The sequence below is a fragment of the Vespula pensylvanica genome, chromosome 10 (assembly GCF_014466175.1).
Source record: "Vespula pensylvanica isolate Volc-1 chromosome 10, ASM1446617v1, whole genome shotgun sequence".
Taxonomy (NCBI): Eukaryota; Metazoa; Arthropoda; class Insecta; order Hymenoptera; family Vespidae; genus Vespula; species Vespula pensylvanica.
In genome coordinates, this window is record NC_057694.1 from 6,965,050 (window position 1) to 6,983,224 (window position 18,175).

At 28.0% G+C, this 18,175-nt stretch overlaps 5 protein-coding genes and 1 non-coding gene across 10 annotated transcripts; 3 read left to right on the forward strand and 3 right to left on the reverse strand.

Moving 5' to 3' along the window:
• Nucleotides 1–1,276: 1,276 nt before the first annotated feature.
• On the reverse strand, nt 1,277–3,859 carry LOC122632212 (IQ and ubiquitin-like domain-containing protein). Its single transcript, XM_043818772.1, has 6 exons — nt 3,385–3,859; nt 3,053–3,280; nt 2,309–2,853; nt 2,046–2,246; nt 1,560–1,938; nt 1,277–1,454 (listed from the first exon to the last, which is right to left on the reverse strand). The coding sequence occupies exons 1-6, from the start codon at nt 3,606–3,608 to the stop codon at nt 1,337–1,339; spliced, it is 1,695 nt and encodes a 564-aa protein (XP_043674707.1). The 5' UTR covers nt 3,609–3,859; the 3' UTR covers nt 1,277–1,336.
• Nucleotides 3,860–3,966: 107 nt separating this feature from the next.
• Nucleotides 3,967–8,183, reverse strand: LOC122632209 (N-alpha-acetyltransferase 35, NatC auxiliary subunit). The gene is made up of 10 exons (XM_043818769.1): nt 8,031–8,183; nt 7,778–7,839; nt 6,861–7,396; nt 6,569–6,761; nt 6,320–6,501; nt 5,918–6,250; nt 5,431–5,817; nt 5,159–5,332; nt 4,938–5,054; nt 3,967–4,869 (listed from the first exon to the last, which is right to left on the reverse strand). The coding sequence occupies exons 1-10, from the start codon at nt 8,087–8,089 to the stop codon at nt 4,729–4,731; spliced, it is 2,184 nt and encodes a 727-aa protein (XP_043674704.1). The 5' UTR covers nt 8,090–8,183; the 3' UTR covers nt 3,967–4,728.
• Nucleotides 8,184–8,534: 351 nt separating this feature from the next.
• LOC122632208 (kinesin-associated protein 3) lies at nt 8,535–14,590 on the forward strand. Of its 5 annotated transcripts, XR_006327840.1 has the most exons (18): nt 8,535–8,904; nt 9,033–9,150; nt 9,236–9,398; nt 9,460–9,666; nt 9,734–9,870; nt 9,965–10,292; nt 10,628–10,806; nt 10,896–11,064; nt 11,152–11,252; nt 11,363–11,581; nt 11,672–11,837; nt 11,900–12,025; nt 12,109–12,213; nt 12,353–12,438; nt 12,509–12,695; nt 12,808–12,898; nt 12,989–14,067; nt 14,329–14,590. XR_006327840.1 is itself a non-coding variant. In XM_043818764.1 (17 exons), the coding sequence occupies exons 1-17, from the start codon at nt 8,879–8,881 to the stop codon at nt 13,125–13,127; spliced, it is 2,547 nt and encodes an 848-aa protein (XP_043674699.1). In that variant the 5' UTR covers nt 8,535–8,878; the 3' UTR covers nt 13,128–14,590. The 5 variants fall into 5 exon arrangements, 4 of the variants coding, with proteins under 4 accessions (XP_043674699.1, XP_043674700.1, XP_043674701.1 ...); XM_043818764.1 differs by having other exon boundaries at nt 12,989–14,590; XM_043818765.1 differs by having other exon boundaries at nt 12,356–12,438; nt 12,989–14,590.
• LOC122632211 (ribonuclease P protein subunit p40-like) lies at nt 13,876–15,563 on the reverse strand. Its single transcript, XM_043818771.1, has 6 exons — nt 15,359–15,563; nt 15,083–15,227; nt 14,822–14,986; nt 14,595–14,720; nt 14,319–14,502; nt 13,876–14,234 (listed from the first exon to the last, which is right to left on the reverse strand). The coding sequence occupies exons 1-6, from the start codon at nt 15,476–15,478 to the stop codon at nt 13,892–13,894; spliced, it is 1,083 nt and encodes a 360-aa protein (XP_043674706.1). The 5' UTR covers nt 15,479–15,563; the 3' UTR covers nt 13,876–13,891.
• A 41-nt stretch (nt 15,564–15,604) lies between these two features.
• On the forward strand, nt 15,605–15,677 carry Trnam-cau. The gene has a single exon. It is a non-coding gene; the product is annotated as a tRNA-Met (tRNA).
• Nucleotides 15,678–15,865: 188 nt separating this feature from the next.
• Nucleotides 15,866–18,042, forward strand: LOC122632210 (RNA-binding protein NOB1). Its single transcript, XM_043818770.1, has 6 exons — nt 15,866–16,055; nt 16,190–16,322; nt 16,408–16,616; nt 16,698–17,229; nt 17,315–17,649; nt 17,716–18,042. The coding sequence occupies exons 1-6, from the start codon at nt 15,984–15,986 to the stop codon at nt 17,974–17,976; spliced, it is 1,542 nt and encodes a 513-aa protein (XP_043674705.1). The 5' UTR covers nt 15,866–15,983; the 3' UTR covers nt 17,977–18,042.
• Nucleotides 18,043–18,175: the final 133 nt, after the last annotated feature.

Consider the following 18,175-nt stretch of genomic DNA (forward strand, 5'->3'; position numbering starts at 1 on the left):
TATATATATATATATATGTTTATACACACATATATATTTTTTCAAGCACACTTAAAAGATTCTCATTAAAATAAACACAGAAGGCGTATTTACTTACTCAATTTTCATGGAGATATCTCTGTTTGGTTTTTAATTAGAGATTAAAAAGTTTTGTTCTTAATTGTTAACAAATCAATTCTTAATCGAGGCAAAAGTTCTTACGTTTTCTTTTTTTTTTTGTTTCCTCTTTTGTTCTTTCTTCTTCTTCTTCTTCTTCTTCTTCTTCTTCGTTCAAAGAAATAATCTCACAGTATTTCTCCGAGGTGTTACTACATCTCTTCTTTGGAGAAAATCCGCGTTAAATTCATTTACTTAACGATACAAATGTACTACCAAGTTCGATGGATACTAAAGGTACGAATAAGTGGGAAGAAAAGCAAACGAACTTGGAACATATAAAAGCCTGAAATCTTTATCGTTGCTAACGGCAACACGTTTAGTCGATCGATCAAACGAATTCGTTTTCCTATTTAGTTTATGCGACACAATTAAGAAATTTTCAAATCGTAATACGCGATACTTGCGAAACGATATGAAAAGAAAGATCAGTTTAATCATCATCAATAAATATTTGAAAATAAACATATACATAAAAAGAAAATATATATATATATATATATAGGTGTGTATATATGTGTACGTATGAATAATGAAATGGATAAGAAACATTGCACATTTCTATCGATTAATATACTATAAATGAAAACGGATCATTCTCCATAAATGTTCCGAGATTAATTGCGAAGTAATATCCCTTTAACTTTTTATATAACTCTTTCAAAGATTTTACAAGTACACACGTACGCTTATTCGTTCGTAAACGCTTGTACGAACGCGTATTAAAAATAAAATGAAATCTCGTCATGTCGTTTTCTTCTTCAAAGAAAAGATCCATTCGCACGGAATGAATTAATTCGAAGTACAGGATACGCCGGCAGCTTTAATTGCGTATTTTCTTCCTGATTGAAAGTATCGATCGTAAAGGAAAAAACCGCACACTTTTCCTAATAGAAGTTAAATCGTCGTTGTTTGCATGAAAGTACCTTGCTCTTACCTTAGTTAAGACTCGTGGTAACTTAATTCCCTGGGATATATAATTGAAATCTATGCTAATTTCTCGAAAAGAATTTCTCGAAAGCTTTTATAAATAAAAAAAATATATACATACATATATATGTCTGCGTGTATATATATATATATATATATATATATATAATGAAAAATTAGTCAAACGATATTGTTATTTAAATAATATTAAAAAAGAAGATACGTAGAATCCTGATAATTTTGTAAATCGTTAAAACTCGTATCCTTCGAGATAAATCCCTTTGTCAAATGGCTCGTAATCCTTTCTATCCTGTATCATATAAAATCGAGAGGATTCTCTAAATCCTTTGTCATAGTAGCTCAGCCGTCTAAATAAAGAATATAAAAGATTAAACAGGATACGATCGAACGATACAAATGATTTTTTCAATTTCTTTTTCTTTTCTTTTCTTTTTCTTTTTAACAATGTTTACTTGAAATAATTCTTCGCTGCCAAGTGTTTCAATAAGATCTCATGTAGCAATAGTTTCGAATAGACTTTGGTGAAATCATCGATACGATAATGAATCTCTGCTTCTTCTTCGGTTAAAAGAATACAATTCCATGGTGACCATTCAACGTACTTGTTATATCTGACCAATCTTAATACGTAAATGTCTTCGTTTTTACTTATGATCGAATGATTCTGCCAGATGTTGTTAACCAGATAATAAATGTCTTTTGGTTGCATCATAAACGCCAATGCCGAAAAACATCTATTCCGTTTTTCTTCGGCTCGTACGTAATTTAAAATAAAAACGTATGGTTCGTAATTAACGTGAAAGTAACTCCTATCACTCAACAACGTGCAACCTTCAATACGATTAGATTTCGTTTGAATATTTTTAATATACGCAGATAATAAATGTGTGTATTTAGGATAAAAACAAAAAAGAAAAAGTAAATTAAATTGCATTTACTAGTGCAAGACGATAATTTGTTCAATCTACTGTGAACTGAAAATCTGTTATAGGGAAGTACTTTTCTACAGCTTCTACAAAATAATGTTTTTATCTCCAAGGGTTCACGAAATTCCTCGCACTTGGGATCCTTTTTGAAACCCCTACGAATATTCGTACAAGCGCAAGTACCAGAGTTGGCAACGAATTTCAAATAATCACCTGTATTAATTATAACAATCGTTATTAAAACATTTTTTTCGATTCTCTTAACAGATTCTCACATAGTATTCTTTTTCTTAAATATTCGAGAGATAGATTCTTGATGCCTCTCGACAATAACATTATCTCTTGATCCAACAAGTAAATCAAGTCGAAAGCATAGACACAGATATGAAATCCGACTGATTTTTTCAACATCAATAACAATTCCGTTCGTTCTTCTACGTTCAAATTATCGTTGCTTAACGAATTAAATATGCTCAAATATTCCTGTGCCTTTTGAGTCTTCAATGTGAACATTTCTATCAGTTTAGCCTTATATCCGTGCCACTTTATAGGCTTAGAATTGATCTTTAAAAATTTAACACGTTTCCTCGTTCTGTATTGTTCTCTGATCTTTTGTTTAAATTTATCGATGACGTTAAACATTTCCACGGTTTTTTTAAGAACGAAACAATTTTCAGCGCACTGAGTAGCTTTGAAGTAGCGTGCATTTATCTCCTTTATACGATCACATCTCCATCGTTCGATTAGTTCAATCAACATATCAAAATCTGCCCTGGAACGTGGATTAATCTTTCGTAGAAGTTCCTGCTCGTGTCTTTTCCTGCGAACATTTTCAAAAATAGGACGCTTTTCCTTTTTCCCCTCTTAAAATACAACTGATCGATTGCAAGGGACGTTATAATATTTTCATTTTTTCTTTTTTTTTTTTTTTTTTTTACAATACGATGAAACATTTTTTTGCACGTTCACTTTTATCGATTTTCATGAATAATTTTTATTTCTTTCTTAGATTCGCATACCTGTACATAATGATTCTCTCATCCTGATACCGTTTACATTCTTTCAATATTTCTCTATATTTTCGAGCACATTCCTTCATATATTTCAAAAGTCTATATACCCGATAATTCCTTTGAATGATCCTCGCTCGATGATTAAGATCGAGACGCCATTGTATATCATCGTATGGTTCGTAACACTTAGGTGTCATGTACTTGTCATTCGCATTCGATACGTTATAATCCGTCCTACGCTTACATTAATTAATATTAATTAACGAAGAAGAAACAAATTAAAACGCTTGTATTAATAAGAATATTAGATCTCTTTTAATTTACGTATATTGTCGCACCGCCACATTTGTGTGGTTTTATTATGTGCCGATTGTGTTGTTCCATCTTTAGTTTCCACCGTTTGAATCCCAATACTACAGTAATTATTCCAGGATGTATATTTAGGTGGTGGTCCGGTTTGCGATATTGCGTTTAAATATTCTATACCCGTGATTTTATTCCGCCATCCACCCAAATAAGGTTTCACGATCTTCCGATCTTCCACTTCCGTTATTAAAACCATATTTCGTGTTACGATTATTATACAACGTATACAAGCTCTTCATCAACTGCACGCACGTCTTCTTGCAACGTTTTTATCGATAAGACGGATAACGATGAGCTCGTTTGAAGAAACAAGATTGTCCATCCATTAAAACGCTCATTCTTGATTGGTCTAATGACTTATAAAAAAATAGAAAACAAAACAAAACAAAATAAAACAAAATTATATAATATAGATATCTTCAGATATATAAGAAAAAGATCACGCGTAAATGCTTTTGATTTGTGAAGCAAGTGTGTGTGTGTGTGTGTCTGCGTGTACATATATATTTGTAATGTATATATGTATATGTATTTATATTATAAATAAAACTGACTTAAAAAATATTCTGTATTCCAAGCAGATCGTATTATCGTGACAAGTAACAAGAAAATTTGATAACATACATTTATATCATTGACATTATACGCAAAAAAAAAAAGATCAATTCTGAAGTTTACAACGAAAGACGTTTTTTTCTTTTTCAACTATTTTCTTTTTAAAATGAATTTTTTTCTCAGAACTCCTCGTCTATCACTGCTACAAGCCATAACTAGATATATCCTATATTATTTAATATGTATATATAACATTATCGCACTATCTACATTATACTATGAATTCTACATATCATAATATGTACATTTCACATTGGCTTGTAACTCTTACAAACATTATTTAATATATATAGACACATTCGTTCGCACGCGACGTACATTGATTCTCCCCTAACACATACGAGATTTGTCGTAACTTATGTACAAATATCATTTCTTATTAGCGTAAAAGTTTATACAAAAAATTTTTATGTCAGAAAATGTATATAATTGTATATATAGACTGTAGAACATTACATAATTCAAATAGAACACATTCGTTTTAGCTTTCTTTTCTTTTTCTTTTTTTTTCTTTTTCTTTAAAAAAAAAAAAAAAAAAAAAAAAAAAAAAAAAAAAAAAAAATTTCTTTTGCGATTATGCCAAATAAAATTTGAAATATTTCGAAGCATAACGCGCGAAAGTATTTTCAAAATTTAATGTAAACTAAAATAAATAACATATTCACTTATACAGTAAAATGGGACTATTACAGATATATAATTTAGATAAGCTTAATCAAAGGAAAATGTTGATGACAAGAGAAATCGAATACTGGCGGCTTTTTCGAATCCTTTTTATGTCCGTCAGCTAATAATTTTAGAACCACAAAATTAGTCTTTGCCACTTTTAATAGATCGTTGATCTGTAAAATAAAAAAATGATTACTACAAATTTTTTAAAAAGGATATAATAAGCTTCGAATAATCTTACCTCGTTCACGGTATTAATATTTGCCGGACAAAGTGATAATGCACGTTCTAACATATTTCTAGCTCTATGAAAGTGCCAACAACCTGCCAGATATTGTGTCGCACTTGTGACTTTTTCCTAAACAACAAATAACGACCAGATTCATATTAAATATTCACATTAAAATTTCATAACTTATACTATAATCAAATATGTATATATATATATGCATGTATACTAACATTCTTCTTATACATTTGAGCATTGGTCATTTCTGAGAATTCTTGATAATGAACGGGTGGAGGAGTAAGAAGAGAAGAGAATGGCAGTAACCTATGTTCATATCTTACTCTTTCAGAGTCAAATTGCGTTTCTGGAAGAGGAATTTTTCCATCCATTCGAAATCCAACCAATGCCTAAAAACATGATTTTAATTAAATCAAATAAAAAAAAAAAAAAAAAAATAAAGCTCTATATGTAATATATAGCAATACTCGTGATTGCAAAAGCTTACTTTGTAGTACCCGCCACAAATATTTTGCATTGCTTGATACATCAGAATTTCTAAGTGATGAGGTCTTGGTGTTGATTTCTTCTTTTTATTTTTGGCACTCTTTTTACCACCCCTACCTTTGTGTGTATCATTATGTACATCTTGTTCAGTTAAGAAGGTATCTGCCCTTGTAATGGCAGATACTAACCACGCATATAAAAATTCGTGCAGGTACCAAAATATATAATGATATTCATGTACAGAGTACAATTCGAGTTCAAAACCACTTAAGAGATACATAATCATTACGCGTAACATATGATACAAGATCCAAGTGCCAAAACAAGCCCAATGTGACCTTGGTATGTCACTCTTTAAAGTGTGTAAGTACCCATCTACTCTTTCAGCCTAAAAATATACATGAAATGTGTCTCATTGAAAATCAAATGGATAGATAAGATATACAATATTTTACATTGTCATTAAAAATCTATATATATATTCTTACCTTATCCTGTAAGGTTGCAAAATCTTCTAATAAATGTGCTAACTTATCTCTTTGTCTTGCCCTGTTATGTCCAGTTAATTGTAATAAACTTCCAAACAAAGTAACACAGCGTGAAAAAAAACTATCAACATATTCCTTGGCCTGATGATTTTGAAGTAATGTACTTTTAGGCATTAGTACCGGTGGTGCAATAAAATTTCGTGCGGCATCTTTCAAGACATCAGCAAAGTTGTGTACGCCAAATACACGATTTGTCGTTGGCAGATAAACTATTTGTAACATTGATCGAGATAATATACATGGACTTTGCCGTGAAAATTCTAAAAAAAAGTCCTAAAAAGAAATTCGTTCACTTGACATTTAAATTATGAATCATCATCCTTTATTACAACGCATACTTACCAGTGCTGCATGAAATCCAGTATAATTAGTGATTTTAGTAACAGTTTTAAATCTATTTAACAATTCATCTAGATATTCTAGAGCCTCGACCCGCGGCTTTATTTTAGTATAACGTGGAAAGGTAGGAGGTAATAATCTCTGATTTACCATAGCATCAAAACCCATTATATTCGGATGATCGGCTAGTGAGAAAAACAATAAATGAAAAAAAATTTAATCAAGCAAATAAATGATTATTATTAAACTTACAAACTTCGTCAGCTTTTTCCCCGCGATTCACCGTCTTGATCATAACTTGAATCATATCAGAACAATTTGATAATAATCTTTGACAATCTACTAAATTTTGTTGTAACTGTTCCTTGCGTCCCATCAATGATAATGTTTGATAAAACATCTTTGTAAATCTAATTCTTGCATAAAGTGCTAAACCATCATTGTACTGTACAATGAAATACAACACTAGTTAATTCGAAAAATATGAAATTTTTCAATCGATATTAGTAAAATACTTTACTTATGAAATACGATAAAAACTCACCTCTTTTTCCGATTCAACGTCAACCGGTTTTATTCTACTTTTTTTATGAAGTTCTTCTTCTACTTCTCGCAACATAGATATTGTTTTTTGTTCTGTAATATCCTGTTGTAATCTGTATCCATAGGTAAGACTTTGAAAATCTTCTTCCTCAAAAACTAAAGCTTTATTAATGCAGTCCTTGATCACTTCGATAATTTTATACACAGCATAGCAGAACGTCTTTAATGGTTTATCCATTATCATTGAAGGCTGATGTAAATATAAATTAGTAAAAACTGTTTGTGCTAAGCTATGTCCTTCCAACCAAGACACTATGCAAGAATACGTAGAATCTATAATTCCAATAACTTCTGCAGGTATTAAATTATCTAATTTAATAGCACCAGTTTCTACAGCCTGTATGAAAGTACAAGGCTTGCTATTCCCTCGATTGCACAACATTCCTGCATCCATTTTAGGATCCATCATCTCAATGGCTGACATAGCTTCAAAAAGACCAAAGAACTCATTGTGTAAAAGTTCTCCCAGTTCCAATTCTAAACAAAAGTATGATCCTATATAAGTACAAATTATCTTTATATAAATACTAAGATTTCTTAAGATTATACGTTTTTATATGTAGATTATAATGATTTATATCGCATTCATTGTTTCTCTTAAATTGAACTTCAATCATACTTCACTTATCAGTTAAGAAATCTATCGAACTTTCAACTATCTTTGCTATAGCATATATCAAATAAAAAAATATGCTTCTCTTAAAACATTATTAATTTTTAATTTTCTAAATATTATTCTTTCAAAAAAAAGAAAAAAAGAAATTTACTCCAACTACTTAATATACATTTTATATATATATATATATATATATATATATATATATGTACATATATATATGTCGCATCTTATTCGATTACCTGTAATAGCTTCGAAGAACTCTTGGGTAATATCTACCCAATTGTAGGAAACTTGATTAAATCTGCAATGCAAATATCCATAAAAATTAGAAAAAAAATTCTACTCGAACCCTTCGAAAATATGTTGTGTATAAGGTTATTTCTCATACACCTTATCCACAACATTAAGTTTTATATACGATTTTTTAAAAATATTATTTACAAGGAAACGTTAAAAAATAACCATCATTATTATTTATCTGTCATAACTTACGGCAGTTTTTTATCCTCATTCATATCAACCGAATTTTCATCCTCCACCATGGTCGCCATTGTTGTCCTAACAGCATCACCAATTGTTAAATTAAAAAAAATATTTTCGACAAAAGAAACGACCACGATAACGTAATTTCACAGTTGGTAAAAGACTGGGACGCTCTCTAACTGTGATTCTCTGAAACATTTATGAAGTATATAGAAAAGAATAATGTATCTTTTGAATCTCACAAAACCATTAAAACAAATTTATGTTCCTCGCGTTCAATCAAAATTTCAATAAATTATTTCAGGAAAGAATGTATTAAACTTTTAAGATAAACTGTAAATATTTTTTTTCTAATTATAAAAACTCAAACCTCTTCTTTTTCTTTTTTTTTTTCCTATTTAGGGAAAAATTTAGTAATACTAAATAGACATCTATGTATTTATTCAAGTTTTGTGACCTGAAACATACTTTGTGCGCAGTCTCAAGAACTAGAACGCAATTGATATACAATCTTTGATTTTATGAAGGGGAAGCAACGCTTGAGAAAAATATTCTCTTCTCTTCTCTACGTTTCTTTTTATTAAACAATACAATATACATAATATTTCTCAATATTGTCAATATTAAATTAATAAGAGAAGAAAATATATTTTTGTTAATAACTTATATTCATAACAATGATATACAGGAAATTCATTGGAAAAAATTTTCTCTGAAAATATATCAATATCAATAATGTTGGTATTAATGACAACGAGATTGACAGATCGTTTTGACTAAATTTATTGGGGTACGCGAGTTGTGTGTATTAATTGTAGCGGAATATTTATATTGTTATTTGTGAGCAAAAAAATAACATGGATGAAGCAAAATTTCTGAAAAGGTATAATGATATAAACAGTTTTTGTATATTTAATATCGATTATACGAGCATATATCCAATGTGTTAAAAAATTTTGTCATGTATGTGTCAAAAATTTTGATCAATCAAATATTTATATTAATTTATAGAAAAGTGAGATCTGGAACATTGGATGTACATCCAACGGAAAAAGCATTAATAATTAATTACGATGTCGAAGCACTCATTTTAGGAGAACTTGGTGATCCTATGCTTGGAGATCGCAAGGCATGATATATTTGATTTTCTTTTATAATTGAAATAATTTTTTTTCTAAGACTAATCAATTCGTAATTAAAAATTTTCGTTATAGGAATGTCAAAAAATAATTAGATTAAAAAGTTTAAACGCTGATACAAATGTAGCATTATTAGCAAAAGAAGTTATGGATAAATGTTCTTTGATACACGAATCCAAACTACACGAAGTCGAACAACTTATTTATTATCTTCAAACACGTAGAACAAATGAAAGTGGTAAGACTTTTGTTGTTATAATATTTTTATCTTTAATTAACTGTTTTTATATTTTCTATAGGAAATGACAGTACTACTCAACTCCAAAGACCAACATCTTCTAATTCTATGAATATTGAGAGTAGTGAATCAGAACGTGCTATCATCAGTAATGTTAATAATTATATTGAGTTATTATACGAAGAGATGTCGGATAAAATAAAAGGGTCGTCGTTGATTCTACAATTAGCACGTATACCTGACAATCTTTTGGAATTAACTAAGAATGGTAATTTTTATAAATATAACATGAACAAATAAAGTTATGATTGTTAATATTAATATCTTTTTTTTAGATTCATTATTAAGTGCTTTAGCTAGAGTTCTTCGAGAAGATTGGCGACGCAGTATAGAACTTTCAACAAACATCATATATATCTTTTTTTGCTTTTCAATGTATAGCCAGTTTCATAATATTGTCCTTGAATATAGAGTAAGCATACAAAATATGAATGAGAGAAGCATAATTGTCTTGAAATAATGCAATATATTTTATAACATTTTTCACACTGTATATTTTTTCACAGATTGGATCTCTTTGTATGGATATTATAAATTTTGAATTAAGTCGTTATGATCAATGGAAGGAGGATATGGAAAAATGTAGACGTCATTTTGAAAATACTACTGGTTTAGTTCTTTTTCCAACTACAAATGATGCATGCGATAGAAGAATAAAAATTATTGATGATATTTGGAATACAGATGGTCCTCTGGATTATGAAGTAAAAAGAAGATCTGTAGAAGTTAATTCTAGTGTCAGTGAAAGTGATTTGAAGAAGATGAAAGATGAACTTGAAAAAAGTCGCAAAAAATTTAAAAGTTTAACTAAAAAACAGGAACAATTGCTAAGAGGTCAGTAATATTGGTTTGGCCAATAAATAATGTCGTAATTTTCTGTGAGGAACAGGTTTTTTTTTTTTTTCTTTTTTTTGTTCTCCCTATAATTTTTTGCCATTGTATAGGTAACTTTGTAACGTTATCCATCCAAAATTTGTTATCTTGTTTTCTACAAAAACAAAACAAAACAAAAATGCAAAAAATGAAAATCTGATGATACTAAATCAGACAATACGTGCAGTTTCACATTATCTTGATTGAAAAATCCGACATTACTTATTGGCCAATATATAAATAAAATCTTTTAATTAAAATTTATATTAATTTATATATAATATGTATAATTACAGTTGCTTTCTACTTATTATTGAATATTGCTGAGAACATGGATGTTGAAAGAAAAATGCGTAAAAAAAATATCATTGGTATGTTGATTAAAACATTGGACAGAACTAACACTGATTTATTAATTCTGGTTGTTACGTTTTTAAAAAAATTATCTATTTTTCGCGAAAACAAGGATATAATGGTAAAATTACTATCTGAGATATTTCCCTTTTCTTTTTTTTTTTTTTTTTTTTTCTTTAAGTAAAATAACATATTTTTTAATAATAACAGGCAGAGGATAACGTGATTGAGAAACTACCACGACTTCTTCAAAATAATAATATAGATCTTATATCATGCACATTAAAACTACTCTTCAATTTATCTTTTGATGCAAAGTTAAGAGCAAGAATGATACGAGTTGGTATGTTACCAAAATTGATAAAATTACTCAGTCATGGTAGGTGTACAATTATCTATAATTATTTTCAAAAATTGTAAAATATTAATTATCTCCTTTAATTTATCATATAAATTGTTATTGTAGGTGATATCAAAAGCAAAGTTACAATTTTAGGATTGTTGTATCATGCAAGTATGGATGATAAAGTCAAATCTATGTTCACAAATACCGATTGTATTCCAATGGTAAATATTTTTTACGAAAAAGTTACTATTTTTATTTATAAAAAAGAAAAAAAAAAAAAAAGAAAAAATAACATAAAAAAAACAAGCAAGAAAGAATGTTAATATTGTAGGTGATGGATATGATTTTAAATCTTGAAGATGAACACTTAAAACAAGAATTAATTGCACTTGGAGTAAACTTAGCAACGAATGCTAGAAATGCACAGCTTATGATAGAAAATAATCACTTGCAAAATCTTATACAGAAAGCATTCAGAAATCAAGATGCATTGATCATGAAAATGATTAGAAATATTTCTCAACATGATTCGGTGAAAGAGAATTTTGTTGTAAGTTGTTATTATTATTATTATTATATCTCATATATTACTACTTTGCAAATGCAGATACTTTTTAAATTAATTTATAAATATGTTCAGGAATTTGTAGGTGATTTTGCTATGGCTGTAAATCAATCAGATTCTGAGGATTTTGTAATAGAAGTTGTTGGTATTTTAGGAAATCTAGAATTATCTGATTTAGATTATTCCCAAATTCTTCAACGATGTAATTTAATACCTTGGATACGCAACAATTTAGTTCCAGGTACGAATCGTAATAAAATTTGTATGTATATTTTAAATACAAAAATCATATAAATTTTATAGGAAAAGCACAAGATGATTTGGTACTTGAGGTTGTTATATTTTTGGGCACTGCAGCTAACGATGAAGATTGCGCTCGTTTATTGTGCAAAGCAGATATACTTCTATCTCTTATTGAATTGCTTAAAGGTTTGTAGTAGGGTCGTATTTTATTATATGCTGTAATATTTTATTAAAATAAGTGATAATAATATGGATAATACGGATTACAGCAAAGCAAGAGGATGACGAAATGGTTTTACAAATAATCTATGTATTTTATCAAATTTCTAAACATGATTCAACAAGAGATTATTTAATCCGCGAGACTGGTAATGGTAATAAGCAGTCTATTTTGCTTTACTCGTTGTAAATCTAATTTTTAAAAAATCATAAAATATTATTTAATAAAATACTTATAAAAATTCATTTTCGATTGGATCGAAATAGCAATAAAATAATATAATTAATTTACAGAAGCACCTGGGTATTTAATAGATTTGATGCATGATAAGAATCCAGCAATTAGAAAAGTTTGTGATGCTTGTTTGGATGTTATTGCTGTAAGTAGTTCCGATTTGAAGGATTTAAAAAAAAAAGATCAATTATTATTAAACTATACAAATATTTTAGATGTGTGATAAGAATTGGGCAGCACGTATAAAAGTAGAAAAATTCCGATCGCATAATCAACAATGGTTGGAAATGGTAGAATCTATAGGGGCAGATGCAGCTACACATTTACTACCAGATGAAGATGATAGTCTCTCACCATTTCTAAGTGGAGAACTTTTAAAACATACCATGTTATTCCCTTCTGGTAATTAATTATCATTCAATTTATGCAAGCAGTTTATTATATTATTTTGTCATTGTCAATTAATATTATAACTATGTAATAAAATAATACTGTATAATTTAATTTTGCATAGGTAACTCGGCATTATACAATACAGATGATGGATTTTCTTTGATGAAAAATTCATCAGGATCATCTGAAAATCTTAGTCGTCCAGTTAGCAGGTAATCTTACTTGTTTTGTTTTGTTTCTATTAAATAAAATATCGATATTATGTCGTAATACTTCTAAAATAGCGTCATATATTTCTTCAGATACAGAGATCTTGATGAAATAGGAGAACTTATGGCACGTTCAAAATCACGATTGTCTATTGGCACAAGTTTAGAAGATTCATATTACAGCAACAGAGTTAAATTTACTGATCTGGATAATCCTCATGTATTAATATGAGAGCAAAGTTACATTACATATTATTAATATGTATTTTCTCATGATTCCTATATGTATCAAAGCTTATGTTCTTTCTTATATGCAAAATGTTAGAGTAAGTATTCTACAAAGATGTGTCTCTATTGAAAGAACTATATTGTGAAGTTATATGACAGATTTGTTTGATCTCGTAGTTTTATATATATATATATCTAGTGCCTTTCTTCTTTGTTAATTTATAGACATATTTCATTACTCTTCAATTACTAGTCATTTATTTTAGTTATTATATTATTAGATTGCAATTATTCTATATAACAGTTGCTATATTATGAAGTAGACGTAAAGTTCCAAAAAAATGTAAAATTTCTTTAAAACTTCTTTATATAAATATCTTTTAAAGTATCCAATGTAAAAAATACATAAATGTTGGAAGCTAATACCAAAGAGTTTTATATGTAAAATTAAATTGATTTTATCAGAAACATAAGAATATTTAAAATAATGATATATCAACAATATTGAATATTTTTTATATGCTTACAAATTATGGTTTAGTTTTTTTTATATATAGCAGATAAACTGAATATGGCCTTGAACATAAAATTGTTTATAGCATTGTATGATTAGTGCAATATAGTTAGTAAAGTATAAGAAATTATTTATAAATTATAAATTGAAATTTATGTTGTTATTTTTTTTCTTTTGTATTTTTTGTTAAATTTAGTTTGCTGTATTTATGAAACTATATAAAAGACTGGTACAACTATTTATGAAATTAAAAACTATAAGGCAATTCTTGATTTATTGTTAGAACTTAAACTTTTTCTTATAATACATTTGGCCTTAGGAAAAAATAAAATGGTATAACTATTGTCACCATCTGTAAAAAATGTATGTTCTTTCAAATCCCAACTAACAGGACTATCTGAAAATCCTTGCACGTGAAAACTGCACCATGGTAAATTATTTTCTGTTAATAAATATTCTTTTATAGCATTAAATATTTGCATTATTCTTCGATTAGAAAAAAATCCTGTATATTGTAGATATTTTACTTGATCTACTAATATATTTGGCTTTGGACATTCATATGTACTTACGTATTTTGATGTATTTTCATTTTTTCTAAAAAACAAAAAATAATATAAACAAAATGATCTATGTTATTATTTGATATTATATAAATGTTATTTTAAAAACGATACATACATTTCTCCAGAAATACTAAAAAATCCAAGCCATTCAAAAAAGGTAGTATTATTAAAAACATCAGTAATAATAGGTATATTAACACGATATTCAGTTTTATATGAAAGCTTTTGACGGCAAAGTGAAACAGTATATCCACGTTCATGGAACCATGCAGCAACTGAAGATGGACACATCTTTTCATCTTAAAAATAAATAATTTGTACAATGAATTTATGAATGAATATGTATTAAATGTTAAAGTATCATTACCAATAAAAAATGCATTAAATTTACCTGGTGGTTCCCATATTAATATTACATCAAAAATTAGGTTAAGATGATTCTCCAATGCTGTTTTAACACGTTCATAATTTTTCTTACCAGGTATGAAATGTTCAGCCGTTAAATTAATTGTCACAACTATGACAATTATGATCAATGCAAAAAGAAATTAATAACGTTAATAAAAATTAAATTACAGTAGTAATCTTCCTGCAAACTATTAATATTTTCTAATATACCATTTCTTGTATTTGTCTTATAATCGAAATAAGAAGCATTTCCTTCTAATCCAAGTTTTTGAAAATCATCGCGTACCAATGAAATTATCAAAACACCAGTTGGAGTAACAGCCATAGTATTACATAAATCTATTTTATTTTCAATCGTTAGAAGTGTTAATTCTCCTGTAAAAAATTAATACGTATTGACATATAATATATTATATGATATATATAATATATTATAAAGTATATCAATATGACAGAAGGAAATTCCTTTACCTTTTTTAATAAATGCATCAATAAATTGTTTGTTCAACAATTCAGAAACACGAAGGTCTTTAATTCGATAATAATCACTATCATCTGAAATACAATTTATGACACTATCCGGAATATTATTCGACTGCGGAAATATTAAGGATACCTATAATAAAAAAAAATTTTTAACTAAATAAATTACTTTTTTCTCGTGCATGTATCTTTTTCTATATAACCTACAAACATGTCACTGCATATAACCTACAAAAATGTACAATTTCAACGCCTGTTACTTACTACGTGATTATAATAATGCTTCATAATTGTTGCAGGAGAATCTGTTCTGTTACAATCTATTCTTTCAAAATGCACATGATGTCGAGGTGATTTGAAATTCAATACTTCAGGACACAACATGGTAACTTTATTCCGTACCTTTCTTAATGTTTGAAACACGCCGGGCTGTTTACCATAAATACATTGTTTATATAGTATATAATAGATTAACGAATAAATACTTTAAAATCGAAGTAACTTCCACAAGCCTCGGTAGCGCAGTAGGCAGCGCGTAAGTCTCATAATCTTAAGGTCGTGAGTTCGATCCTCACCCGGGGCAATTTTTTGCTACTTTTATATAAAAAATTTTTTAACTATAAACAATAATATAAATAATTATTTAATAATTCATAATTATATAATTATTTATTATGTAATTGTTAAGTTCAAATTAAATATAACATCGAATTTTATATACTATCATAGTTGTATTCATTGTCAGCAGAGAACGCTACTAGTAGAATTTTAGCACGTTCTTTAACACGTTTTTATTACTATCTACATATCAACTTTCTAATAGTATAGTTCTTTTTTCATAAGGAACACGTGGGCTTAATCGTTTAATTAATATTAATACTGTTTGATCATGGAAACTAGCAATAAAATACAATATTTGATCGTGGATACAAGTGCTTTTATTAAAAATGCAGCTCTGCAAGTAATGCCAATACTTTCCATTCAAGAAAAATCATTTAGTAGATTTTATAAACTTTGTTACTTATTTTTATTATCAGCATATAAATTATATATATATATTCATTTATAATTTATAATTATTTACTGTTATCTCAGGAAATTGGTGTTAATATTATAACCGAGAAGGATGTGGTTAGCGAGATTACCAATAAACGCCAATTGCGAAGGCTGGTTGTACTTCCATATGATTTAAGTGTTCAAAGTGCATTTCCAGAAAACATTAAGTTTGGTAAAAATAAAATTTATCGAGGATTTTATTAAAATTTTTAGTGTAAAGTATTATTTTTTAAATTATTAAGTTTATTATTTTTTAGTTACTGAATTTGCTAAGAAAACGGGTGATTATACGAGTTTATCTGCCACTGATGTTAAAGTAATTGCACTTACTTATCAATTAGAAAAAGAAAAAGTAGGTACAGAACATTTGAAGGAAGCTCCGACCATTGTAAAAACTATTAACAGTGCAAAACGTAATAAAAATCGTTCAAAACCTATTGTTGGATTTTATATGCCAAAGAAAAAAGTAAGTTTATATACATACATACCAAGTATTACATTACATATATTTTACAATAATTTTAATATATATGTTTATATATTACAGCTAAACAGAACAAATGAAACTAAAGATAAAAAAAATATAACGCAAAATGAAGAAGAAGAAGAAGTATATATTGATTCTATTCAAGAATATCTAGATCCAATTGATACTGTACAAAATGTGGATCAACAAAAAAATGAAGAAAATGAGAACGTAACAAAAAGTCAAGAAAATGAGAAAAACAAAAAAGATGAAGAATATCGGGAATACGAAGAAGACGAAGAAGATGAAGATGAGAGAGAAGATGAACTTTCATCAGATGCCACAGAATCTTCTGATGAATATGTATCTGATTATGAAACAGCAACATCAGATATAGACTATGACAAAGATATTGAAACAGAAGATTTAGCAGATAAATTTTCGAATCTCAATTGTGAACCAGCTCAATTAGAAGTTCAGAGTGAGGATGGAAATATGCATAATGTAGACGATATTCTCGCACCTATATCAGATGAGAAAGATAAAGATGCGTTAGAACAGATAAGTGAATTTGAAGACGAATGTGATAATGATAGTGATTGGATCACACCAAGTAAGTTTCTTAATTTTTAAAGTAAATATTATAAAAAATATATAATCATAAATATTATACTATATAAATATGTTAATGATTCTAGGTAACATTAAAAATATGAGGAGACAAATGGACTCTGATATACTTAAGGAAAAATCAGCTACTGTTGCATGCTTAACAATGGATTTTGCAATGCAAAATGTTTTAATGCAAATAGGATTGAATATAGCTTCGTTAGATGGAAGAGTAATCAAACAAATGCGAACTTTTATTTTTAGGTGTTATGCTTGTTTCAAAACTACCAGCATAATGACTAAAATTTTTTGTCCAAATTGTGGTAATAAGACATTAAAAAAGGTTGCAATTTCATTAGATGACAATGGAAAACAACAAATTCATATTAATGCACGAAGACCACTTTCAGCCAAGGGAAAGAGAGTAAGTGTCAAAATAATAATGAATGAATTTGTTGTATAAAAAATTAATAACTTTTTTCTTTGCTAGTTTTCTTTGCCCACACCACAAGGTGGAAAACATGCAAATAATCCAATACTTTGCGAGGATCAACCTTTGCCTCAACAACGTGTTTCAAAATTGGCAAGAACAAAAAATAATCCACTATATGAAGATTATATAGCAGGATTTTCTCCATTCGTTACACGAGATGTATATTCAAAATCAGCTATGTTAGGTATTCGATCAAATGGTGGTGTTAAATATTGGATGAAGAGAAATCCAAATGAATCTAGAAGAAAACGAAAATGATATAAGAACAATTAATTATTACTTATTAATTATGTAAATGTAATTTATATAAATATTTTTAAAGAATTTAACTGTGTGATATTCATAATTAATTTCTATTGATTTATTATCTTGCTAAATATAGTTAAATAATTTACAAGCAATAAATGATCAAAGCTGTTCATTACCATTGTTAGCTATATCTATCAATGAATAGCCA

What these genes read in the sequence shown, in the direction of transcription:
- LOC122632212 (XM_043818772.1), bottom strand. Translation starts at nt 3,608, where the DNA reads ATGGTTTTAATAACGGAAGTGGAAGATCGGAAGATCGTGAAACCTTAT. An exon ending in AAAACCACACAAATGTGGCG is followed by an intron (nt 3,281 to 3,384) that starts GTGCGACAATAT and finishes ATGTAAGCGTAG; the next exon opens with GACGGATTATAACGTATCGA. An exon ending in GCAGCGAAGAATTATTTCAA is followed by an intron (nt 1,455 to 1,559) that starts GTAAACATTGTT and finishes TTCTTTATTTAG; the next exon opens with ACGGCTGAGCTACTATGACA.
- LOC122632209 (XM_043818769.1), bottom strand. Translation starts at nt 8,089, where the DNA reads ATGGCGACCATGGTGGAGGATGAAAATTCGGTTGATATGAATGAGGAT. An exon ending in GTTCTTCGAAGCTATTACAG is followed by an intron (nt 7,397 to 7,777) that starts GTAATCGAATAA and finishes ACTTTTGTTTAG; the next exon opens with AATTGGAACTGGGAGAACTT. An exon ending in TTTGTGGCGGGTACTACAAA is followed by an intron (nt 5,333 to 5,430) that starts GTAAGCTTTTGC and finishes TCATGTTTTTAG; the next exon opens with GCATTGGTTGGATTTCGAAT.
- LOC122632208 (XM_043818764.1), top strand. Translation starts at nt 8,879, where the DNA reads ATGGATGAAGCAAAATTTCTGAAAAG. An exon ending in ATATTGTCCTTGAATATAGA is followed by an intron (nt 9,871 to 9,964) that starts GTAAGCATACAA and finishes ATTTTTTCACAG; the next exon opens with ATTGGATCTCTTTGTATGGA. An exon ending in AATCCGCGAGACTGGTAATG is followed by an intron (nt 12,214 to 12,352) that starts GTAATAAGCAGT and finishes ATTAATTTACAG; the next exon opens with AAGCACCTGGGTATTTAATA.
- LOC122632211 (XM_043818771.1), bottom strand. Translation starts at nt 15,478, where the DNA reads ATGTTGTGTCCTGAAGTATTGAATTTCAAATCACCTCGACATCATGTG. An exon ending in TGATGCATTTATTAAAAAAG is followed by an intron (nt 14,987 to 15,082) that starts GTAAAGGAATTT and finishes AATTTTTTACAG; the next exon opens with GAGAATTAACACTTCTAACG. An exon ending in TTTAGTATTTCTGGAGAAAT is followed by an intron (nt 14,235 to 14,318) that starts GTATGTATCGTT and finishes TTTGTTTTTTAG; the next exon opens with AAAAAATGAAAATACATCAA.
- LOC122632210 (XM_043818770.1), top strand. Translation starts at nt 15,984, where the DNA reads ATGGAAACTAGCAATAAAATACAATATTTGATCGTGGATACAAGTGCT. An exon ending in TCCAGAAAACATTAAGTTTG is followed by an intron (nt 16,323 to 16,407) that starts GTAAAAATAAAA and finishes ATTATTTTTTAG; the next exon opens with TTACTGAATTTGCTAAGAAA. An exon ending in TAGTGATTGGATCACACCAA is followed by an intron (nt 17,230 to 17,314) that starts GTAAGTTTCTTA and finishes TAATGATTCTAG; the next exon opens with GTAACATTAAAAATATGAGG.